We start from the raw sequence: 26,107 nt of genomic DNA, 5'->3' as shown, positions 1-26,107 counted from the left end.
AGGCAAATGAATGGACTGATTTAGGGCCACGCTAGACACCACCTTGGGCATAAAATGACTGGTCCCGAGGGAAATCCTGTCTGCACGGAAGATAATGAAGGGTTCCAATGCCATGAGGGCCTGTAATTCAGACACTCTTCTTGCTGAAGTGATGGCTAGAAGGAAGGCTATTTTCCAAGAAAGGAATTTCAACTCTGCAGTTGCAGCTGGCTCAAAGGGAGGGAGAGGGAGCTTTTCCAATACAAAGTTAAGGCCTCAGGCTGGAGTAGGGGCTCTCCTGAAAGGTCTTAAATTTTTCGCCCCTCCAAGGAATTGCTTTAGCAGGGAGTGAGAGAAGATTGGTGGCTCAGTATTATAATGTGCTAAAATGGCAGAGGCATAAGTTTTAATTGACGAGAAGGACAAGCCCTTGTGGAGCATTTCTGTTAAGTACTGAAGAATATGAGGTAAGCTGGGCACTGTTGTGCCCATCCCCTGAGTCTGGCTCCAGGAACAGTATCTTTTCCACTTTTCAGCATAGGATTTTCTAGTACTAGGCCTCCTTGCCTCCAGAATGACATCTAGCACCTGCTTACTGAGGGATGCTATTGGACAGCTCAAGGAATTAGCCAGGCTGCAAGGTTCAGGGTTTGAAGCAGAGGGTGCAGAATCTGGCCCGCCTGCTGGGACAGCAGGGAAGGGGTCTGAGGCAGGTGCCATGGTTCCAGCAGTGTCATACTGCACAAGAGGGGGTACACCAGTGCTGGCATGGCCGGTCCAGTGCAATCAGTATTGTCCTTGGCTAGTCCTGTTTAATCGTTTGCAAAACCTTCGAGAGGAGATGCAGAGGGGGAAGGCATAAACAGAGAGGCTTTCTCAGGTAAAGGACAGGGCATCCCCTTTCCAAGCTTGACTGTGGGAAGTCCTTGTGCAGAATTTGTTTAATTGCTAGTTCTGAGGGGAGGCAAATGGGTCTACTTCTGGCATCCCCCATTTGTTCCTGAAGAGGTTGAATATTTTTGGTTCCAGCTTCCATTCGTGTGGGTCCATGAGATTTCTGCTTAGGTTGTCTGCCAGGCAAGCTAAATTCGCTGGCAAGAATTGAGCTTGTAGGTGCACTTGGTAGCTCAGGGCTGTGTTCCACAGAGCCATGGCTAGTCTGCAGAGAGGGTACGAGTGGGTTCCCCCCTGCTTGTTTATGTACCACATAACTGTGGTGCTGTCTGTCTTTACCAATAGTTGTCCTGGAAGAATGCAGCTTTTGAAGGCTGTCGGGGAATTCTGTACAGCTAACACTTCTTTTTGGTTGATATGCTGGTGCATCTGTCTCGGGTTCCATTTGCCCTGAATACACTGCCCGCCAAGCAAGCCCCCCATGCATAGTCTGATGCATCTGTTGTTAGGGTTTAGGGGGCAGAGTGAAAGGGAGCCCCTTGTTGTGGTAGCAGGCCTCTGTCCACCAAAGGAACTCTGCCTTTATACAAGGAATGATAGGAATCATTGACTCCAGGTCCTGAGAATGTTGACACCATATGCTTTTTAGATACCATTGTAGTTTCCTCATATGCAGTCTTGCATATGGAATTAGTAGAATGCAAGAGGTCATGAACCCCAGGGCTTGCACAATTTTCCTTGCAGATAGCTGGGTCTTTGTGGCCAATAGTTTGAAGCAGGTTGTCAAATAAACTTGTTTCTCTGGAGTGAGGAAAGCCATCTGGGAAGTTGTGTTCAAGCTTGCTCCCAGGAATACAATCTGTTGGCAGGGTACTAGGTGAGATTTCTTTTCACTGATGGTATACCCCAGTGAGGTCAGAAGTTTTATGAATTCCAGATGTTTTAATAGCAAGTTCATTTGTTCTGCTGGGACAGGTTGAATAGCCCTGATACTTAGAAGAGAGAGAACCTGCTGTTGGGCCTCCACCCACTGATTTGGGGGTAGGTCAGGCCAACCATTTGGGGTTGGTAGGGTGTGGAAGTGGAATCTGTATCCTTGGGAAACTATATTCAAAACCCATTTGTCCTGCGTAATGAGTTCCCAGTTTTTTGCCTGCAGGGCGAGCTTTCCTCCTAAGGGAGCAGGCAGCTGAGCAGGGCTTGGAAGGGTTAAGGTTAAGTCATTGTGCCATTTTTCCATAGGGGGGTGGCTTACTACTCCCTGCTTTGGAAGTGGGAGCCCCCCACTGCTTAGGCCTGTGCATAGCCTGAGACTGTAACCTAGGTGGTCTGCTGTTCCTGGGTTTGGACTGAGAAGGCCTGGAAGAGACTGGAAAGGACCAATTCTTTGAAGGCCAATGCCTACCAAATCTGGGAGGCTGTACTTGTAGGAAATCTTTAACAGTTTGCATAGCTTTAGCTTTTTCCTCCATCCTTTTGAGGACTTCTGCTTTGCTGCCAAACAGGCGGTCTTGGTTTAAGGGAGCATCCAATAATTTAGCTTTAACATGATCTGGCAAGTTTTGCTCCTTAAGTCAAGCAGGCCTTCTAATTACAGACCCAGTGACATCAGCCCTGCAAAATGCTTCTAAAGAGTCAAAACCACATTGCAAAGTATGTTTACCAACTTGTTCTGCAGAATGCATTAAATCTTGTAATTCTTTGTGTTCAGCACAGTCAGGAATCAACATAATTTTCTGTTTAAGTAGTCCCATAATATGCTGCTGGTACTTTAACATATGAAACTGGCAATTTAAAGCCCTAATGGCCAAAGTAGCAGAACTGTATACCTTCTTACCCCATCTGTCCAAGGCTCTAGAATCTCTATCAGAAGAGGTAGGATTTTTGGCAGCAGTAGCCTTAATGCCTTTTAGTCCTTGGGAAATGGTCTCTGGATCCGCAGTAGGATTCTTGAAGAGGAACTTGTGAGAGTCAGGTACTCGAATACCTGCCAGGTTTTCTGGGAGCTGGAGGTAAATTGTCTGGGGAAAGGCTAGATTCCAAGAAAGCATCATCTACAATGTCCAGAACAGGAGGAATAGCTAAAGGCCTGTGTTGAGGAAGGAGTAAGAATTCCCTAAGCCTCTTTTTGGAGTCAGAGTAATCCTGACTTTCCCAGCGGAAATGCTCCCTAAGAGTGTGCAAAGTTTCACCAAAAGAAAAATCTTCTGGAGGGGAAGCAGAGGGAATGGAATCCTCTGCATCAGAATCCTCATAGGTAGATAAGGGCAAATCCTGGTATTCAGAAGGAACAGAAATATCAGATTACTGGTCAGAAGAATCAGAAGGAAAATCAGTTCTAGGTCTCAGAGAGGGAAGGCTGGCATCCCCTAATTAAGGTAATAAAGTCTTCATCCATTCTAAGCATTTGTTTTTTTAGGCGTATGGGCCTGAGCATGTGGTTTGGACGTCGGTTTTCTAGGCGTGGTGCGAGTTTTAGGCCTGGATAAAGACGATGGTGTCGGTTTAAAATGCAAGTCTGTAGGCCTGAATACACCCTCAGAAGCCAGTGCATGCACAGCGGCTCCAGACCCATCCAAGGTAGAGACATCCGCAGGTTCCATAGTGGAAGAAGCATCTCGTAGCATACCGGACTCCGAATGGGTCTCAGTAGAGGCCTGCGAATCTGAAGTAGCGGGTATCAGGGGCTGCGAAAGCGCCTCACTAAATACCGGTGGACTGGCAACTAGCTTAACGGAAGCGTCATCTGAAGTTTTGGACCTATGCGGTCTGTCTCTGTCTTTATCCTTACGTTTTTTTGGAAAATCGGTAGTCGGATGGCTTAACGAAGCCATTTTGGAATACGGATACAGAGTACCAAAATAATTTTCTGCAAAAATAGCCCGATGACGAATAGTTCGAAGGTTGAAAAAGGCACAAAACCGACAGCGAGGGACGTCGTGGTCTAGGCCTAAACAAGGAATGCAGTAGGACTGAAAATCTTTAGGAGGTATTTTCTTTCCACAGGTAAGACAATTGTTAACTTTTACTGACATCGGTTTGGAGCAAGAAAAAAGATCCCCAACGGGGTACTTATCTTTTTTAGAAGACTTCGGTTCTGAAACTCGAAAACAAAAATTTCAGGAGCCGGCCGTCCGGTACTTGCGAACTGCTTCTGCTTCGGGCACCGCACGGCAAGAAAGACTGATGTAATGGCGTCGGCTGCATGTTTTATACCCCTGATGACCTGACGTCATGGAAGAAGAGACGGCATCTGACGCAGGAATCCAAGACTCTGGTATTCAGGCTGGCTGAGGGCTACCTGCAGGCAGATAACCCAAATGTGATGACTGCAACAGTGAAACACGAAGAACATCGCAGGCAAGGTTCAAGTCTTTGTAACAGGTATTTCTGGTGCGGTTTCTTTTGCGGATATGCAGAAGGTCCATCAGAGCAGGGTCTGACAATGCCCTGTATGTCAGGCACAGATCTCCCCTCAAAAGCCTTTTGGAGACTAAATACAGGGATAGAGCCTTGAGGAGGTCTTCATAGGACATTTTACTTAAGCCCTGCATTCTTTTAGTGAGAAACCTCTATGGACGTTCTAATTGTTGGACATGCCTGGTTAGTTACATACCAAAGGGGGCACAGTACTCAATGATAGGTCTGATGAATGCCAAATACAGTGGAACAATGACTTATTTGGACTTAGATGCCATTCCTTTGTCTATAAGTTGCGCAACATAGAATGATTTCTTCACAACTGTAGACACATGGTCAAAGGCCAGATTACTATCTATGCGCGTCTCTAAGTCCCTGACTACTGGGTCAACTCTAAGGGGTGTGATGTCAATATGATAGTTACCAGGGGTGGATGACTTCCTGAAGGATACTATTATGCATTTATTGGTATGGCTCTGACACCAGTTTCTTTGTCTGTGTCAGCACCTCCTGGAGAACATTTGTGTCAGTGTGGGATTCAATGACTGCTCCTAATTTGCAATCATCTGCAAATTTAGTCATCCAAAGACCACTGAGACTGACCTTGACTTCAGAGAAGTAAATGCCAAAAAGGAGCGGTCCAAGGACTGATCCTTGAAGGACTCCACTTGTGACTGGCCTCTTTGAAGAGGTGGACTCTCCAATTCTAACTTCCTGGGTCTTACCTGTGAGCCAGCTGGTTACCCACCGGTTGACATACGAGTTTGTACCAAACCTCCTGAGTTTGTCAACAATGCCCGAGTGGAATATTGTGTCAAATGCCTTACACAAAACACTTGGTACAAGTTTTACTAACATGGTGTTTACAAGCCAAGTTACTGGACAAGAAGGCTATCAAATAATCTATCACAGACAGCATACAATGAAAGCTAATCACAGCTAAAATAAAAAAGTGTTAAAAATTTGAATTTAACACCAATATACAGACTCACAAAGTGACTTCAACAGAATATATCACAACTTACCTATGAAAACATTGACAAAGGTTATAAAGGCTGTAACTGGTATTCCAGTCAAAAGGATATAGAAAGTCTGCAAAACAAAAGACAAAACAATCAAATGCTTGACATGCTAAGAATAACTGCAGCTATTCAACTCTCAGCACATTGAAAAAAAATCAACAGTGCAAGTTTTATTTTAATAGAGACATTCTGTTGATGAATAATTGCAGGCATTAAGAATTACATGTCTGAAACTGGTTGCTGGTGCTGCTTTCCTTCATTTAGATTGTAATCAACAGGGGTGTTTCTATCATGTACCTATCACCACCCCCTGGTAGTCAACCGTATTACAGTTGGCACATTTTATACTCTTCTACCCATGCACACTCCAAGACAATCACAGATACCAGCTAGGGATTATTAAGGTCACTGGTGTTGCCTAATGCCATTTCTTGCATATAAGCGTCAGTGTGGATTGAAATAGAGAGCCAGTTAGTATCACCCCCCCCCCCCCCAAGATATGGGAGCCAAAAGGCTACTCATTTCCCCATACTCACCTGCTTGGCTCTTCCAGCCTCCAACCTACTACATGAACTTGGGTTATATGGTTCATAGTCTGGATTTATCACCAAACAGCACACTTATCAGTGGTTAGAACACATTTAATTAAAATAAAAAAAAATTAAAAACAGCAGAAGGATACTTGGCCAAAGTGAAACCAGCTGAACTATGGAACGGAGCAAAAAAGGATAGCCACCAATAATCCCTGGGGGGGATTTCACCTTTTCCCATGAAATGAATTGACCTCAGCATTGCTTATATTAAGAATCCTAGTTTAAACACTTGTTGAAAGGTGACAGAATGCAAAGTGTGTTTTCAAGTGAGAAAATTAAATAAAAACATTATAAATTACATGAATTATCACAGCATGGGAACCTTAAGAGTACAGCAAGACCTACAACACTTGTAATGGTAAATAAAAGTACACTTTCTGGTCTTTCAAGATGGCTGCACACAGATTAACAGCTTAACTTAAACTCTCCACGTCTGAAAACAGAAACTAAGAAACAGCCAGTGATACTGCCAGCACAAGTAAAATTCAGTTACTGGCTAGTAAGTACACTGCCTGGATTTCCACAAAGAATAAATTAACAGAGCCTGAAAGAAAATCAACAAGAAAAGTTGGAGAAAACAATGACTGGGAAGAATCTTTCAGGTGTTTAGCAAAACCAGTTCAAGCCCCAGCTTTAGTGAAAGACATAGCTTCCACTTAAATAGATAAAAAAATGTGCTCCGAGCTGATTAAAAGAAATGAAACACTGAAGGAGTACATCAAGTCAAATTGGAAAAAAATGGAAGAAGCTTTAAATACAAATTCAGACGAGCTGAAAAAAACTGCAAAAAATTACAGGTCAAAAATGAAGAAAAGGCTGGCTGAGTACAAAACTGCTCCAATTTTTCCTTGGGTAGACAGAAAATGCTGGAGATGTGATGGGGAAGAAAGAGGTAATTGGGGGGGGGGGGCATATTTTTTGGGAGTGTAATGAGTTGGCAGACTTTAAAAATTCCCTGCAGACTACTACCAGAAATACTGGCTGAGCAAACTGGTACTAGACTCCCTCTCATCAGGTCTTGCTGGGACCAGACCTTAAGGCTGGATAAACGAATGGCTGGTTAATCCAAAAAAGCATACAAAATAGATTTAAAAATTATGTATATATGTTGTAATGATTACCAGTGTTCTTACTTAACTTAACTTTCTGGATAAAGTAATATGTTGTCTCTGAATACAGGGCAGTGTACATTTTCCTAGAATTGGCAACAGAATTTTGATTTATGGAAAACAATATTGACAAAAATATGGCTGGTTAAAGAGTTAAAGGGAGAATGGATAAGAAGGAGTCTACTGTATAACTACAGAAATTATTTTTTTGAGCTATGATGCAGAATCAGAATTGCCTAGACATAGTAAGACCTTGCTGAGTAACTGTGGTGGCTGCCAAAAAGCTATTACTAGAAAATGGAAATCAAAGTCTAAACCAGCTGCACTAGAAGTAGTGAATATAGTAACAGATATAAAAACTGAAAATGGGACCTTTATAAAAGGATAGGAGCAAATTACATAGAAAGCAATGGGAATCGTGGGAACAATACATGCAGTATAACATTTTGAAGGAGGAATGAGCTTTAAAGGAAGGCAGGATTTGAATGAGCTATGTAATGTTTAACTCAATGACTGCATACCTTATAAATGAGGTATAATGTTTGCAACTAAAAGAATGTCAATATGTTTTGTTTTTATTTATATATATAAATATATGATTTCCAATGTCATAAGTGATGATTTAATACATTTGCTTTTTTTTTTTAAATAACGTTTCAAATAAAACGGTAGAATTAGAGGACAGAGAGAAACTAGATCAGACTGGAATAATTTAAAAAGGCACATATAAGCAACTGGACTGGTATTCCACTGCAGGAACTGTTAACTGAAAAGGGCACATAGAGTGCATGCTCTAAATATGGCCATGAGAAAGCAGCAAAGACTTTTATTAGTAAAGATGCAAACCTACCAGCACAGAGTTGATCCTGACAAAACTGTGGCAAAAGGGCAAAATATTAAAATTTGGAGACAGTAGAAACATTCACCATACGCCACGCAGAAGAGAAACACATTTATTCCAATAATCAAGGAATGTCGAGAGGCAGGTGCAAGTTTCAAGCTGCTGTACCCAGCCGTTTTCAAAATATTTTTTCATGGAAGATCAAAGTTATTTTCTGATGCAGAACAAGTTAAGGAAGAAATGCAAACATTTGTGAGCCATAAAGCAGGAGACTCTGTTTCTCTTTCTGATAATAAAGCACTCAAAGACTTTGCCACTGAAACATTTTCCACTGTTCCAAAAGAAAATGCTTGAAAGACAGAGAAAAGCACAGGAGTTGCTCAGAAGACCTGGAATTGAACCAAAATCTGAAGTTGAAAGATGTAGATGAACAGGAAGATAACCAGCAACATGGAAATTGGTGAATAAATGTGAGACTGCAAAGCATCAATCACATTTGTGAAATATGGCTGTGGAAAGTGTAGACTCTGTTAAACATGTGAGGAACTGAAAAGCATTTGGTTCACTTAGAGTCATTAATGTTTGGAAGTACTCTGGGGGGAGAGGAGGAAGAAGGAAAAAGACTAAGTAAAACAATTTTCTTAACAGTATTTCCATGAAACTTGACTACATAGAGGGGCTGATTTTTTTTTTGTCAAGACTATTTCTATTGAAGTTTTTCGATACAATAAAAGTAATAATAGAGGGGCCGATTTTGTAGTTGCAAATGAAAGTGCCATAGTGTTGAACAGTAATGGGGCTGTAGAAAATCAATTTTTTTTTAGAGAATCGATTTCCCCCACCTCGACACTTGGCGAGAATGCACAGCAAGATGAACAGTAATGAGAGACTACATACGGATTCCAGTTGGAATACTCCATTGAGGATGCAGAATACCCCATGTTTTAACGAGAGGCAGGGGCGGAGGACAATGCCAGAACTAATTTGTGGTTCATTTTGTGACTTACAAGGTACTGTATATAATTTCAATGGACTTTACATTTTCAGTTATAGACACTTGGAAGTTTCCCCCTTTATGGAGATTTGTTCAGAAAAGGTTCTACTTTTGCCCCATCTGTTGGATTCAATTTAGTGAAGCACTTGCAGGAACTGAAATTATTATTTGTAAGCAAACGGAATTTGGCACTATGGTTTAAAGATACTGATGGGGTTTCATTTTCTGATGGTGCACTACACAGGTCGAGTGTTTTTAACCCCCCCCCCCCTTTTGGTGCCTGCACTTAATGTATTTGAAAAGGCCTATGAAAGACCGATTGGGTTTTTAACATCCCACAGTGTTAATATATATTTTTAATTTAACTCCTGAAGAAAGAAAACTACTTTATGATTTAATTAAGGACAAAACTATTAGGGTGATGAAACCTGAAAAAGGGGCAGAGTGGTGTTAATGGACAGTTGTTTGTATTCACAAAAAATGTTGGCATACTTAAACAATGGGCATTGTTTTACTTCAACAACTAGGAATGAAATTAATATTTCTTACTTAAAGATTTGCTGTTAAATAATAAATTGTCCATCCATAAATCAAAGTGGATAGGGCTGTTTGCAATTTTTTGAAAGTGAGCAACCCAATAATTCCTAGTATATTTGGAATACCTAAGGTGCACAAATCTCTATTCGACCATCCTTTTCACCTGACTGTTGCTGTGGGTGGTTCTGAAACTGAACCATTGGCCAAGTACATTGATTTGAAGTTAAAACTGTTTTTTATTGATAAATCCTATGTTTTGAAAGACACTTGACATTTTTTGAAATTGCATAAGCAGGTATCTTTTGATAATGGTTTGTTTTTTGTCACTATTGATGTTCGGGATTTGTTTTAGCGATACCACATTTGACTGATATATGGTGGTTTAGTGAAACCTTGGTGGAGGGTACTGTTCTACCACAAAGTGAGATTAATGTGTTGCTAGAATGTGTTGACTACCTACTTTCCAATAATTATGTTTTCTGAACATGAATTTTACTGACAGACAACTGGTATAGCGATGGGGGCAGCAGTGACTCCCATTTTTGCTATCATATTGTGGTGGTGGTAGGAGAGAAATTACATTTTCCCCCCTCGTTTTATGGCAATGTTAAACTATATTTGTGTTATCTTGATATTTTTATCTTATGGTCAGGCACTATTGAGCAGTTAAATGTCTTTATAAAATATATTAATAGTACTACTACTTTCTAGTTTTTTCTGAACAATTTGACTCTACTCAAATACATTTTTTAGATGCGATGATTTATAAGGATGCCTGCAAGTGTTGTTTTTCTGTTCCTTATTCTAATAGTATGTTGCATTAAAGAGTTGCCATCTGCCATGGCAAAAATGGAATGTTTTGAAGGGGCAGATGATTAGGATTTCGAGGCTGACCTCTGACAATGTACACTTTCTTACAGTGTTGGATCTTGTAGCACGTATGTTTACTGACAGGGTATATACACCTAGATTTGTATAAGCCTGTAGATGTGAGGTAGTGAATGTGAGATCCACTACAGTTTGACTGTTCTTGCTAAAGGGGTTAATGTTGAAACTTTGAGCTTTAATATTACTAGGAAGTCTGATAAGTACTACAGTGCTACGGTTTGTGAATTTGATAATTTTACAGCAGAGATCCAGACCATTTGGAGAAAAATTGGTCAGCCAACCTGAATTTGGAGTCTATCTTGGGGGATACACCCTTACTGGTTTTCAAGAACAAGAACAATTTGAAAAAAAATATTTTTAAAATCCACAGAAGGACTTAAATAAGATTATGAACACAGATATTTTAAATGTGGTTGTTGCCAACAAACAGTGTAAATTTATATGGAAAGGGACTAATGTAATATTAGAATATGTCCCAAAAGCTCTGGCTCCAAGTTGTTTACTTGGCACAATGCTCGGCTTGCCCGGATTTCTATGTAGGTAAAGTTAAGTGGGCCCTTAAAAGGAGAATTTATTAGCATGTATATGCAATAATAATAATAAAGATAATAAGAATGCACTTTACACTCTAAAATATAAGAGTTCTTAAAAAAATCACCTTTTTTATTCTTAAGAAAGATGGAATACCTCAGGTGGGAAGTAATTGGACTGCCTTACTGGAGACATGTGAATTATATTGGCAGCTGTTTTTGGATATTATAAATGTTCTAGGTCTCAATGATAAATCATCAACTTCTAGTATTGATGTTAAAAAATGCCAAAGTATAGATTTACTTTAAAAACGTTATATTTTAGTTTGATGTTCAATGTCACTTGATATCATTCTACCTACAAACCACTTTTTTACATCTATTAAGTGGGTGTTTTGAATTGATTTTGCCAGTAGATGGCAGTATCGTGATGCAATACAAGCATTTGGTTTGGAAGGGGTTGTGTCTGAAGAAGTTTATTAAAAGTGTTTTGAATGAATGCAACTTATATTTTATTAAACTGTGCTCCTAATCTTTCCTCAGGACATTTGTTTCTTTTGGAATTGTTGGTTTTCTTAAGTTTTGAGTTTTTGGGTTTTATACTTTGTAGTAAAGTATTTTAAGCTGTACTTGGACATGACAGTTATTTAAATAAACAGATGTCTTTTTTCCCCTTTTCCTTTTCTCATTAGTTCTTCTTTCTTGTTATTTAAAAATGTAGGCATTACACTGCAAACAGAAGAAAGGCTAAACAAAAGCAGGTTTAAGTTAACAGGCTGTAACTAGGTTGTTGAGGTGAGGGATTGGATATAAAATTACACAGATCCTAATACATGTACAGCTGATATGTTTTGTTTCGTCTTACTTTTGCATAGATGAATGTCTGGATTATAAGAAAAAATACTCTTGACATAATCTAATGAAAGATTTTAAGTGGAAACAAAATATAAGAACATTGAATATAATGAAACATTTTTCTTTAGCAATACATGGTTCAGCTTGTCTTTCAGGCTGCAATAAAGGATTATGGAGGCAAGCCGATTATAGGGCAATCAAAGAGTGCACGTTGGTTTCTTCAAGGCTAAAAGATAATGACTTCTGAAAGTATGCAAGTAGTTTTCACACGAGAAGTGGATAGAGACAAAAAATAAACAGACATCAGTTTATAAGTACAAGCACAGACAGTAAAGTACAGTTGTGTACACTTACCATAAATGTAGATGTTCGAGTGTATTCACTGTTGCAGTCATTACATTAGGGTAATCTGCTGGCAGGTTGCCCTCAGTCGCCCTGATTAACAAAATCTTGGGTCCTACGTCGGTTGCTGTCCCTTCTTCCAGGACGTCAGGGATATAAAACATGCAGCCGACGCCATTACATCAGTTTTTCTTGCCCCAGATATCAGGTGTCCCCCAAATGGGGAGCAAAAAAAAAAAAAAAAAAAAAAAATATATATATATATATATATATATATATAAAATTTAAAACACAAAAAATATACCTCCAAACAAAAGCAAATTACACCAAAAAGGCTTTTAAGCATAGTAAAACAAAGTAGAGGTATAGTAAGAGAAAAACAGGGGGCTGGAGGGTGGGTAAAGTACAGTTTTGTACCTACCATAAATGTAGATGTTCGAGTGTTCACCCTGCTGCAGTCATCACACTTGGGTTATCCTGTCGTCAGGCGGTCCCGCAGTCGGCCGGAATTCCAAAGTCTTGGTCCGGCGTCGGTTGCTGTCGCCTCTTCCCAGACGTCAGAGCGCCAGGGGTATAAATAATGCAACTGACGCCATTTTCTTCAGTTTTTCTTGCCCCAGATGTCAGGTGCCCCCAAAAAAGGTGGTCAGAAATTAGTACCAAAAGGAGTAACCTCTGCACAAACACAAAATCCCTTCAGCTATAAGCAAATACATCAGTAAGGCATTGAAGAGAATTAGCCAGTAGATCAGAGGGGATGGAGGGAGGGTAACCTGGACTGCAGCAGGGTGAACACTCGAACATCTACATTTATGGTAGGTACAAAACTGTACTATGTTCATCGTGTTACCCTGCTGCAGTCATCACACTTGGGTTGAATCCCAAAGCTAAGGAAGGGGGGGTATCAGATCGGGTTAGTGGAGGCTAGAAGGCCCTGCAGAACTGCAGTGGCGAAGCCCGCCCTGGTCTTAGAGTAAAGAGGTAAGTGATAGTGTTTGGTAAAGGTGTGTACTGAACTCCAAGATGCAGCATCTAAAATCTCCTTGGTTGGAACCCCCCTGAGAAAGGCTGTAGAAGTAGCTGTTGCCCTGGTAGAGTGGGACCTAATGGTAGCAGGGACTGGTTTCCCATGATGGGTATAGCAGAAACGTATGCAATGACCTATCCATTTAGAAATGGTTTGCTTTGATATAGCCTTCCCTTGAGAAGCTGCAGCATAGGATACAAAGAGCTGGTCAGATTTTCTGAAAGCCTTAGTTTTGTCCAAGTAGTAACGAAGTTGCCTGTGAATGTCCAAGGAATGCAGGAGTCTCTCACCTTTGTTCTGTGGATTTGGGAAGAAGGTGGGTAAGTGGATGGTTTAATTTAGAGCCACACTGGAAACCACCTTAGGCATAAAGGAAGGATTAGTTTGTAGATGAAAAATCATCTGTCTTGATGAAAAATGAGGAAAGGTTCCACTGCCATTAGTGCCTGTAGCTCTGAGACTCTTCTAGCTGAAGTTATTGCTAGCAGCAGGGCAGTCTTCCATGATAGGAACTGAAGATCTGCAGAGAAAGATGGTTCAAAAGGAGGTAGTGTTAGTTTTTCCAGAACAAAATTGAGGTCCCATGTTGGTGTAGGAGCTCTCCTGGGTGGTCTAATGTTTTTTGCCCCTCTGAGGAACTGCCTTAGAAGAGGATCTGAAAATAAAGGTAGATCCGTGTTGTAGTGAGCTGAAATAGCTGAAGCATGGATTTTAATGGAGGAAAAAGAAAGTCCTTTGTGCAACATCTCAGCTAAATACTATAGAATGCGAAGCATGTGAGGCTGAATTGTGTCTTGGCCTTTAGTTTGGTTCCAGGCACAAAACCTTTTCCATTTGTCCGAATAAGCCTTCCTGGTGCTTGGTCTCCTGGCTTCCAGAATAACATCCAGAACGGCTTGGGAAAGAGGAGCTGGTTGGATGTTTAGTAGATTTGCCATGCAGCCAGATTTAAAGTTTTGAGCTGGCTGCGTAGAATCTGATTGTTTTGTTGTGTGAGCAAATGGGGGATTTGAGGCAATATCCATGGTGGGCTGTGGGCCATATTTCTCAATAGCGGGTACCAGTGCTGGCGTGGCCAGTCTGGGGCTATGAGAATCTGCTGTGGTTTCTCCTTTTTGACTTTCAAAAGAACCTTTGTGAGGAGAGGCAATGGAGGGAAGGCATATACTGTCAGGTTTTTCCAACTGAAAGAGAGTGCGTCCACTTTCCAAGCTTGATGATGAAATGTCCTTGTACAAAATTTTGTCATTTGATAGTTTTGAGGACTGGCAAACTGGTCTATGTCCGGAAGGCCCCATTTGTGAGTTATCATTGCAAATATTTGTGGATCTAGTTTCCACTCGTGGGGATCCTTGATGTTTCTGCTGAGGTCATCTGCCAATATGTTCTTCTGTCCTGGCAGGAACTGAGCTTGTAACTGAACTTGGTAAGCCAGAGCTGTGTTCCACAAGATCATTGCTTGCCTGCATAGAGGGTAGGAATGTGTACCCCCTTGTTTGTTTATGTACCACATTACTGTGGTGTTGTCCATCTTTATTGCCAGTTGTCCTGGATGTAATAGATCCTTGAAGGCTGTCAGAGCTTTCTGTACAGCTAGCATCTCTTTTTGATTTATGTGAAGATTTCTTTGATCTGCAGTCCATAGGCCTTGAACACATTGCCCTGCCATGTGTGCCCCCCAGGCGTAATCTGAAGCGTATGCTGTGATAGTTTGCCTGGCTGGGGGCAAGGTGAAAGGCTGACCCTTGTTGAGGTGACATGCCTGTGACCACCATAGAAATTCCTGTTGTAGGCAGGGAATGACAGATATTGTGTCCAAGCTGTGGCTGTGTTGAGACCATACGCTTTTTAGGTACCACTGTAATTTCCTCATATGCAGCTTTGCAAATGGTATTATTAGTATGCAAGATGCCATGAAGCCCAAGGCCTGCAGAATTTTTCTTGCAGTTAATTGGGTCTTTGTTGCCATTGTCTTGAAATATTGAGTCAGTTGTAGTTGCTTGTCTGGCGTAAGATAAGTCTTCTGGGCCGTTGTATTCAAGCTGGCACCCAGGAATGTCATTTTTTGTGAGGGTACTAGTTTTGACTTCTTTTCGTTTACTGTGTACCCCAGGCAGTTTAGTAGATGCTTTACAAAGGCCAGATGATGTAAGAGAATGTCTCTGCTTTCTGCTTGGATGAGGCAGTCATCCAGGTATGGATATATTTGAATTCCTCTTTGTCTGCAGTATGCAATTACTGGTGCCAGGCATTTTGTGAATACTCTGGGCGCAGTAGATAAGCCAAAGGGCAGTGCAGAGAATTGGTAATGGGTTGAACCTGCAATGAAATGAAGGTATCTTCTGCAACTTTGTCTGATACGGACATGCAGGTATGCCTCCTTGAGGTCCAATGTTACTAGCCATGCTTCCTTGCCCAACATGGGAAGTAGCTGCTGTAGTGTTAGCATCTTGAATTTGGGTACTTGTAAGTGTTTAGAATTGAAAGGTCCAGAATTGGTCTCCAGGCATTGTCCTTTCTGGGCACTAGAAAGAGTCTTGAGTAAAATCCTTGGCCTTGCTCTCGAGTAGGTACCAGGTGAATGGCTCTCCATGAGAGCTGTAATTTGTTTTTGTGCCTCTGCCCATTGATTTTGTGGCAGGTTTGGCATTCCTTTTTTCATTGGCAAGGTGTGAAAGTGGAATCTGTATCCTCGTGAAATTATGTCTAGGACCCATTTGTCCTTTGTGACAATGTGCCAGTTGTCTGCAAAAAGTGCTAGTTTTCCCCGCAAGGGGGCTGTCAAGAGAGTATTGCTTGGCCAGATGAGGTGCAAGTCATGGAGTTTGTCTTCTAGTGGATTGTGACCGGTCTTCTCCTCCCTTCTGAGTTATAGTGCCCCATTGGCGAGGTTTATACTAGGCTTGTGGTTGTCCTCTGCCCCTTGGGCATCTGTATTTACACCTCTGCGGTCTGTCAGAAGCTGGAAAGGACCAATTTTTTTGTTGGCCAGTTTCTGCTGAAGCGAGGGGTTTGTACCTGTAGGAAATCTTTGACTGTCTGCATAGATTTTGCCTTATCCTCCATTTTCTTTAAAACTTCTTCTGCTTTAACTCCAAAAAGAACATCCTGCTGCAAGGGAGCATCTAGTAGTTTTGCTTTAACATGATCAGGCAGAGTTTGTTCCTTTAACCAAGCATGCCTACGTATAACAGACCCAGTGACAGCTGCTCTGCAGGAGGCCTCCAGAGAATCAAACCCACATTGTAAGGTATGTTTGCCCACCTGCTCAGTGGCATGTAACAGATCCTGTACTTCTTTCAATTCAGATTGTTGAGGGAGAGTGGTTATTCTTTGCTTTAACTGAGAGAATAGGAATTGCTGATACTTAAGCATGTGGAATTGGCAATTCAGTGCCCTCATAGCTAGTGTGGCTGAGGTGTAAACCTTTTTCCCCCACCTGTCTAGTGCTCTTGAATCTCTCTCAGAAGGTACTGGGTTTTTAGCCATAGAAGCCTTAGCCCCCTTGGGTCCCTGGGAGATAGTCTCTGGATCAGCTACAGGGCTTTTGTAAAGAAATTTGTGGGAATCAGGCACTCTATAGTATCTGTCAGGCTTAGCGAGAGTCTGGGTTGAAACTGGATTCTAAGTAAACATCATCCACAATGTCCAAAACTGGTGGGATGGCAAGTGGTCTGTGCTGGGGGAGTAAAAGAAACTCTCTGAGCCTTTTCTTCGAGTCAGAGTAGTCCTGACCTTCCCAGTGAAAATGTTCCCTCATAGTGTGTAAAGCTTCCCCAAAGGAATAGTCTTCAGGAGGTGAAGCTGAGGGAATAGAGTCCTCAGCATCAGAATCTTCATAAGGAGAGAAGGAGTAATCTTGGTCCTCAGAGGAGTCTGAAGAAATGGACACTTGTTCAGAGGATGCATAATTTTCCTCTTGTCTAGGCCTTTTGTCAGGAGGGGGCTGGGAACCCCCGATTAAAGAAATCAAATCTTCAGCCATTTTGAGCATCTGTTTCTTAGGCATGGGGCCTTGGACAGGAGACTGAAGAGCAGTCCTTTTACATTTAGTAGGAGTCTTCGTCTTAGAAAACGTTTTAATGGTGAGGGTCGTCAGTTTGAAAACGCCTTCAGAAACCGATGGCATTTCTGAAGCACCGACGTCCTTTGTAGCAAAGTCGTCGGAAGGGCCTGAACTAAATGGCTGCGTTGGCCTGGTGCATTCCGCCAAAAATTCCGTAGCGGTCTCGGGTTCCAGATCTGCGGTAGTCAAGGGCTGCGTCGGAGCCTCACTGAGGACCGGAGACTGGCTCAGCCGAGGCCCCGGAATCTGGCCTAGGCCTGGGCTGTCGGTCCTTATCCTTGCGTTTTTTGTGCACGCCGGTAGTTGGTTGCTCCGACGGCATGGTGTAGTTAAATTTCCTACCGAAGTAGTGTCGTGCGAAATCAAAGTGTCTTTTAATAGTACGCTTATTAAAACCTAGCACAAAACCGACAAGTAGTGACGTCGTGGTCTGGGCCTAGGCAAGGTATGCAATAAGAATGAAAATCCTTATGAGGTATTTGCTTCCCACAAGAAATACAATTGTTAACTTTTTCTGACATCGGTCTAAGGCAAGAAAAGTTTCCCCAACATGGTACTTAGCTTTATAGAAGACTTCGGTCTGAAATTCGAATTCGAAAAGCTCAGGAGTCGGCCGACCGGCACTTGCGAACTGCTTCTGCTTCGGGCACCGCACGGCAAGAAAGACTGGAGAAAATGGCATCGGTTGCATTATTTATACCCCTGGCGCACTGACATCAGGGAAGAGGCGACAGCAACCGACGCCGGACCAAGACTTTGGAATTCCAGCCGACTGCGGGACCGCCTGATGACAGGATAACCCAAGTGTGATGACTGCAGCAGGGTAACACGACGAACATCCAGGACTGCAGCAGTGAATACACTTGAACATCTACATTTATGGTAAGTGTACACAACTGTACTATGTTCTTCGTGTTTCACTGTTGCAGTCATTACATTTGGGTAGATTCCCAAAGCTATGGTTGGGAGGATGGATTTATACAGCATTAGGAGCAGCTATAAGGCCCTGCAGGACAGCAGCGGCAAAGCCAGCTCTGGATTTAGAGAAGAGAGGTAAATGGTAATGTTTGGTGAATGTATGAACTGAGCTCCAGGTAGCAGCTTCTAGAATGTCTCTGGTAGGAACCCCTCTGAGAAAGGCTGCAGAAGTAGATGCAGCCCTGGTGGAATTAGATCTGCTCCCCTTGGTGATAGGTTTACCATGGTGCATATAGCAGATACAAATACAATGGCTTATCCATTTGGAAACAGTCTGCTTAGAAATAGCCTTTCCCTCTGCCCCTGCAGCAAATGCCACCAATAGTTGTTTAGATTTTCTTAGAGATTTTGTCCTGTTTAAGTAAAATCTAAGTTGTCTGTGTACATCCAATGAATGCAGAATCCGCTCATCCTTGTTCTGTGGATTGGGAAAGAAAGTTGGCAGATGAATGGTCTGATTAAGAGCCATAGAGGATACCACCTTAGGCATGAAAGATGGATTGGTCCTGAGAGACACCCTGTCCGCATGAAAAATAATGAAAGGCTCCACTGCCATAAGAGCCTGTAATTCTGAAATCCTTCTAGCTGAAGTGACTGCTAAAAGGAAAGCTTTTTTCCAGGAGAGAAATTTTAGGTCTGCAGTAGCAGCTGGCTCAAAAGGAGGGAGAGTGAGTTTTTCCAAAACAAAATTGAGGACCCATGCAGGGGTTGGCGCTCTCCTGGGAGGTCTTAAATTTTTGGCCCCACTGAGATACTGCTTTAGCACAGGATGAGAGAAGAGGGGAGGTTCTGTGTTGTAATGAGCTGAAATGGCAGAGGCATGGATTTTTATGGAAGAAAAAGATAGGCCCTTGTGAAGCATCTCAGTTAAGTATTGCAAAATCGGAGGAATATTGGGGCATTGCTGTGCTTAATCCTTGTGATTGGTTCCAGGCACAGAATCTTTTCCATTAGTCAGCATAAGATTTTCTAGTACTAGGCCTTCTAGCCTCCAAAATGACATCCATCACAGGTTTGCTGACGGATGCCAAGGGTGAAATTAGATGATTAGCCACACTGAAAGATTCAAAGTTTGGAGCCGAGTGTGCAGAATTTGGTAGTTCTGCTGAGACAGTAGGTAAGGTGTCTGAGGCATGTGCCACAGAGGAAGGTGTGACACACTGTGCAGGAGTGGGTACCAGTGTTGGCGAGGCTAGTCTGGAGCAATTAGAATCACTTTTGGTTTGTCCTGTCTGACTTTTAGTAGGACTTTGGAGAGCAGAGGCAGCAGGGGAAAAGCATAGACTGATAGGTTTTTCCAGCTGAATGATACAGCATCCACTTTCCAAGCTTTTTTGTGATGAATTCTTGTGCAGAATTTGTCCAACTGATAGATCTTTTTGCCTCGCCCCAGAACTATGTCTGGACTCCATTTGCATGTCAACATGTTGAAAATTTGTGGTTCCAGTTTCCATTCGTGTGGGTCCATAAGATTTCTGCTAAGTTCGTCTGCCAGAGTATTTTGCTTTCCTGGCAGGAATTGAGCTTGTAGTTGTATTTGGTAGGTCAAAGCCATGTTCCACAATGCCATGGCTAGTCTGCAAAGGGGGTAGGAATGTGTACCCCCCTGCTTGTTTATGTACCACATAACTGTGGTGTTGTCTGTCTTTATCTTTAATTGTCCTGGATGAAGGTAGTCCTTGAAGACTGTCAGTGCATTCTAGCATCTCTTTCTGATTGATATGAAGGTGCATTTGATTTGGACTCCATTTGCCCTGAATGCACTTTCCTGCCAGATGAGCCCCCCCAAGCACAGTCTGATGCGTCTGTAGTTAATGTTTGGGAGGCAGGGGGTGGAGTGAATGTCAGTCCCTTGTTTTGGTAGCACGCTTCTGCCCACCACAGGAACTCTAGTTGCAGGCAAGGTATGATAGGAATCATTGTTTCCAGGCTGTGTCAATGTTGACTCCATAAACTTTTTAAGTACCACTGAAGTTTCCTCATATGCAGTCTTGCATATGGAATTAGAAGAATGCAGGAGGCCATGAACCCCAAGGCTTGCAGAATTTGTCTTGCAGATAGCAGGGTTTTTGTGGCCACCTGTTTGAAGTAAGCCACCAGTTGAATTTGCTTTTCTGGGATAAGGTAAGTCATCTGGGCAGTTGTATTTAAGCTTGCACCCAGGAATGTAATTTTTTGAGAGGGTATCAGTTGTGATTTCTTTTTCTTTATGGTGTACCCTAGACAAGTTAGAACCCTTTTTACAAATGCCAGATGCTTAAGAAGAATGTCCTTGTTTTCTACCTGAATTAGACAATCGTCCAGATATGGATATATTTGAATATTTCTTTGCCTGCAAAATGCAATTAATGGAGCCAGGCACTTTGTGAAGACCCTGGGCGCAGTAGATAAGCCAAAGGGTGGTGCAGAGAACTGGTAATGCAAGTAGCCTGCTTTGAAGCGGAGGTATCTTCTGCAAGATTCCCTGATTGGTAACTCTAGACTTAAAAGAGGGTTACCTGCATATCCCAATCAGGCAACTTTGCCTAGCATAGGTAGTAACTGTTGAAGAGTCAGTATCTTGAATTTTGGAATGTCCAGAAATGTGTTTAGAGTGGACAAGTCCAGAACTGGGCACCATGATTTGCCTTTTCTGGGTACCAGGAAAAGTCTTTAATAGAAATCTTGTCCCTTTTCCTCTTCTGGTACTAGCTGAATAGCCCCCATGTTCATGAGGGACAGAACTTGCTTCTGGGCCTCTGCCCACTGATTTGGGGGCAGGTCTGGCCATCCTTTTGGGATTGGCAACGTGTGGAAATGAAATCTGCATCCCTGGGATACTATATTTAAAACCCATTCGTCCTGCGTAATAAGTTGCCAGTTTCGTGCATGAAGTGCCAGTTTTCTCCCTAACGCGGCGGCTAGAAGGAAAGTGCTTGGTGATTGTAGAAGGAAGTCATTGAGACTGTTTACTATAGGGAGGGGCCTTGCTGTTTCCAGATTTGGAGGTGGAGGCACCCCATTGCTTTGTTCTAAAAATTCATTGTGACTGAAACCTGGAGCCTTTGGAATGTCTCGATTTGACTTGAGCGGCTCTTGAAGGGACTGGAAAGGACCAGTTCTTAGTAGGCCAGTGCCTACTAAATCTTGGAGGTTGCACTTGTAAGAAATCTTTCAGCTTGCATAGATTTAGCTTTATCTTCCATCTTTAACACTTCTTCAGCCTTATGACCAAAGAGCCAGTCCTGCTGTAAAGGAGCATCCAACAGTTTTGCTTTAACATGGTCAGGCAGAGTTTGCTCTTTGAGCCAAGCTTGCCTTCTTAGCACAAATCCAGTTACAGCAGCCCTGCAAGAGGCCTCCAAGGAATCAAAACCACATTGCAAAGTATGTTTTCCAACTTGTTTACCTGAATGTAACAAATCCTGTAAATCTTTATTTTCCACACAGTCAGAGATTAACATCATTTTCTGTTTAAGTAGTCCCATGATATGCTGTTGATATTTAAGCATATGAAATTGACAGTTTAAAGCCCTGATTGCCAAGGTTGCAGAAGTGTAAACCTTCTTACCCCATCTATCCAGCGCCCTGTAATCTCTATCAGAAGGGGTAGGATTTTTAGCAGTAGAGGCCTTAATGCCCTTGGGACCCTGAGAAATGGTTTCAGGATCAGCAATAGGATTTTTGAAAAGGAATTTGTGGGAGTCAGGAACCCTGTAGTATCCGTCTGGCTTACAAAGAGCCAGAGGCAGAGAATCAGGAGCCATACTAGATTCTGAAAAAACATCCACAACGATGTCTAGAACAGGAGGTATAGCCAAAGGCCTATGCTGAGGAGGAAGACAATCCCTAAGTCTATTTTTAGATTCAGAGAAATCCTGACTTTCCCAGTGGAAATGTTCCCTAAGGTATGTAAAGTTTCCCTAAAGAAAAAACCATGGGTGGGGGGGGGGGGGGCAGAAGGAATGGAATCTTCTGCATCAGAGTCCTCATACGTAGGAATAGACACATCCTGTTCATTAGACGAGCAGAAGAAATAGAATCCTGTTCTGAAGATTCATAATCAATGTCTTCCCTAGGCCTTTTAGAAGGAGGGGGTTGGCTACCCCTGATCAGAGTAATTAAATCTTCAGCCATTTTGATCCTTTGTTTTTTAGGCATAGGGGCCTGCACATGTGGCCCAGGTGTCGGTTTTTTAGACATAGATTCAGATTTTGGCCTTAGTTTTGAAGATGGCGTCAGTCTAATATACAAATCTGTAAGCCTGAAAACACCCTCAGAAGCCTGTGCCTGCACAGTGGCTCTGGACCCATCTAAGGTAGAGACATCCGCGGGTTCCATAATTGAAGCATCTTGCGGCATACTGGACTCCGAATGGGTCTCAGTAGGGGCCTGCGAATTAGAAGTAGCGGGTATCAGGGGCTGTGAAAGCACCTCACTGAGTATTGCGAACTGGCGACTGGCTTAGGAGAAGCGTCATTATCAGTTTTGGACCTCGACAGTCTGTCTTTGTCTTTTTCTTTGCATTTTTTAGGTATCCCGGTAGTCAGATTGCTAACCGACGACATTTCTTGATAATTAAATCTTGAGCCAAAATATTTAGAAGCAAAAATATACCGACGTTTAATCGTGCGTTGATTAAATTTAGCACAAAACCGACAGCAAGGTACATTGTGGTCAGGGCCTAGGCAAGGAATACAGTACAAATGAAAATCCTTATGAGGTATTTGCTTCCCACAAGTAATGCAATTGTTAACTTTTACTGACATCGGTAAGGAGCAAGAAAAGGTTTCCCCAACAGGGTACTTAGCTTTTAGTTTAAGATTTCGGTTCTGAAACTCACGAAAATTTCAGGAGTCAGCCAACTGGCACTTGCGAACTGCTTCTTCTTCGGGCACCGTGCGGCAAGAAAGACTGATGTAATGGCGTCGGCTGCATGTTTTATACCCCTGATGACCTGACTGAAAAAATATTTGGATCTCTCTCTGCTTACTGTTCTTACTGCTTGCTCTTGCTGTGGGCTTTGAAGTCTTCTTAAGACACTCAGTCTTGCTGGCTGGATTCTGCTAAAATTCAAAGTCTGGTTATATTTGCATTCACAGTCTGTCGCATACAGAAACTTGCAGAATATACACTGATGAAAGAATATACTTTGCAGCATCAACTTTAGAGAGCAGTAACCAATAACATTTTATAATAAACCAAACTGGACAAACGTTGCAGCTTAAAAGTACTGTTCCAACTTTACTTCTCATATAGTACAGATGATGTGAGAGATATTACATTTACCTCAGGACTTGTGTCCCTACCATACCCCTAACATAACTAGATTTAATATAGACTTTTTATACATATTTTAGTTAAACACACACCCTCTTGGTTTTGGAAAGATACTGGCTTGATGACGCAAATGCTAACACATCTGTTCTTGTCCAAATGATAAGTAAACTGTCTTCAAGAAAATGCCTTGTGGATTCTGTAAATGCTGATAAGTAAAGGAAACGCCTTGTGGATTAGAAAAGCACATTTTTAAACTTTCTTAGAAAAGCATGTCCTGTTGTCCAGTGAAAGCAGATTACATTCTTGTCATGTCTGTAAGAAGTTCAGCTTTCTTGATGTGTGTGTAATACACTTATAAGCAAGTTCCTTATTTTTTTTAAGCCACAGTCATTTAGTATGGTTGCTGATCACATATTACTAAACTCTGTTTCTGCATTTAAGCAAGCTTTTTCTTTCAGCATATTTACAACATAATTAATTTCAACTTTAAATTCATAATATCTAACAATTCCCTCTGTTTTTAAACATACTCAAAACATTTTATACTAATATGTATTTTTTATATCACATTATATAGTCTTTTGATACAACAAATCAAAATGCAATTTTACATAGTTAATACAATGATATTAAGTATCACTACCAAAACCGAATGTATTTAACAACTTTTTCTTTTGCAGACCATTCTGTGAAAATATTTTATCAGTTATGAGCTGTGTCTGCTTTAGTTTAACTTGATTAATTTATTCTTTTGCAATTACAGAATTTAATTTATGACTTAGAACTTGCAACTGTTGAATTAACTATTAGAGACAAGAACCATGTGCTACTGCAAGCATTTATACACTACTGAAAATATACAGTTTCAATGTCATTTTAACCATAACATTGTGTTCATGTCTTTGAACTGCCCATTAACATCTTGGTAAAGTACTGAACTGGGCTTAGATAATAAATATTTGAAAGCAATTATTTTACTGGGGTAAAACCAGTGATATTACAACTTGACAAATTACTTTTAAACTTAATACAATGTATTCTGTACAGTATGTATTTACACAGACTGTTTGCTATTCATGCATTTTAATCTAGCAGCTATCCTGAAGCCAATTTTTTTTAAAACATGGTTTTTCACACATATTTATTGCTAGACATTAATTTAATTTGTACTGAATTCTTCTGTATTTGTACACACAAAGACTATAAAGTAAATTTAGTCTAATCTTACAAATTTAATAGCATTAATATTAAGCAAAATCTTGGAAAATGTTTGTCTCTTTAGAAATATCTAGTGGAATTGATACCAAATCCATATGTCCTGTTATTTTCTTTTTTATACCAACATTGTTTTGTCAAAAACATATTAAAAAATAGTGACCATTCTTGCTCAATTTATACATATCTTTACTTTCTCTTGTATATCTTTAATCAATTTTAAGCCATCTCTTGTTTTTTAAACCATCTGTTGTATAACTTTACAGTTTAACAGGTTGTAAATACAATTTAATACGAAACAATACAATAATAACCATTATGATAGCTATTAACTTGTAAAATATCTTATCCTGTCAGGTTTAATCTGTGTTTAATAACTAGAATGACAGCTATAAAATATTTTATCCTATCAGGTTTAATCTGTTTACCAATATTTCTAATGCACTAATACCTGTTTTTTCCTTCCCCCTGAAAGAGTATTGTCAAGAAGGAATGAAATATTATTTTTTCTTGTAGCTTTATTTCAGACCCTTGTTTATTTTTTTCTGTAGCTTTATTTCTGACTCTTATGCAATACTGCTTATACAGTCAGTGTAAAACTGAGAAAGTACCCCTCCCCCTGTAGTATTGCAGCACTGTTTATCTGTTTTATAATATATGTCAGCCCAACACTTTGGTTATACATTTGCTTTATTAGGTTATTAAACTGTAAACCTTTGTCTGATATGATCATCTTTTCTGTTGCCTTTGCTGTCTATTTCTACTAGTAGTAGCTATTTGTACCTTCCTGTATAATTGATTTGAACTGTATGTATACTATAACCCATCTGCTGGCTATACTTGATGTAAGTAAGTTTTTTTATTATTTTTTATCAGTGACATATATGCACAATTGTGATGTTTTATTATAATTACCAAATAGTGTTGCATGTGAACATTTTAGAAAAACTCAAGCCACTTGTTTGGCAGTCTTGTTTCTTATCTTATCTTTTCAACATTTCCTGTAACTATTCATCCAGATTAGGAAGGTCTGAGCTCACATTTCAGTTAACCCTTTTTAGCATTTTTCCTTTAATCATATATATTTTTTAACTTTTGATTTCAGTATTTTTTTTATTTATTTAACTGTTCTGACATTCATTTTACAAAGACTGTTTGACTAATACCATCCGTGATTTTATTTCTTTTTAAAATTCAGAACTTTAACTGTTTGTTGTGGTGTTACTATACAATTATAAAAAAAAAATGTAAAAAAATAAATAGATATTAGCTTATATATTTTCATTATTTATATTTGCTGTTGTCTGCCTTGTTATTCTTGTGTATTGTATAAAAAGAAAATGCATGCATGTCTGTCTTGTATCTGTATATCTTTATACAATCATGTCAGTTTTGTGACTAACTTTTTACTCATTATCTATTTTTATTTAATTTTTATATAAAAGAACTGTTTTGTTTACCTTTTGACTATGCTATGAGAATGTCAGTCATATGCTCTACTTTACTGTAGTACTGATAAATATATTGCTTTAATTGAATGGAAGTTTTAAACATTTGA

The 26,107-nt window shown here is 40.8% G+C and overlaps 1 protein-coding gene across 1 annotated transcript in view; it reads right to left on the bottom strand.

Annotated features, from left to right (window-relative positions):
* The window catches only part of NDUFB5 (NADH:ubiquinone oxidoreductase subunit B5), a 364,099-nt gene that overhangs the window by 244,416 nt on the left and 93,576 nt on the right, over positions 1-26,107 (bottom strand). Inside the window, exon 3 of the mRNA XM_044070381.1 lies at positions 5,319-5,385. Coding sequence (XP_043926316.1) covers positions 5,319-5,385 — 67 coding nt within the window. The remainder of the gene's footprint in view (positions 1-5,318; positions 5,386-26,107) is intronic.

Source organism: Protopterus annectens, chromosome 4.part1 (genome assembly GCF_019279795.1).
Source record: "Protopterus annectens isolate FY-2018-M chromosome 4.part1, PAN1.0, whole genome shotgun sequence".
In the NCBI taxonomy this organism is placed as follows: Eukaryota; Metazoa; Chordata; order Ceratodontiformes; family Protopteridae; genus Protopterus; species Protopterus annectens.
This window is presented reverse-complemented; position numbering and strand designations above follow the sequence as displayed.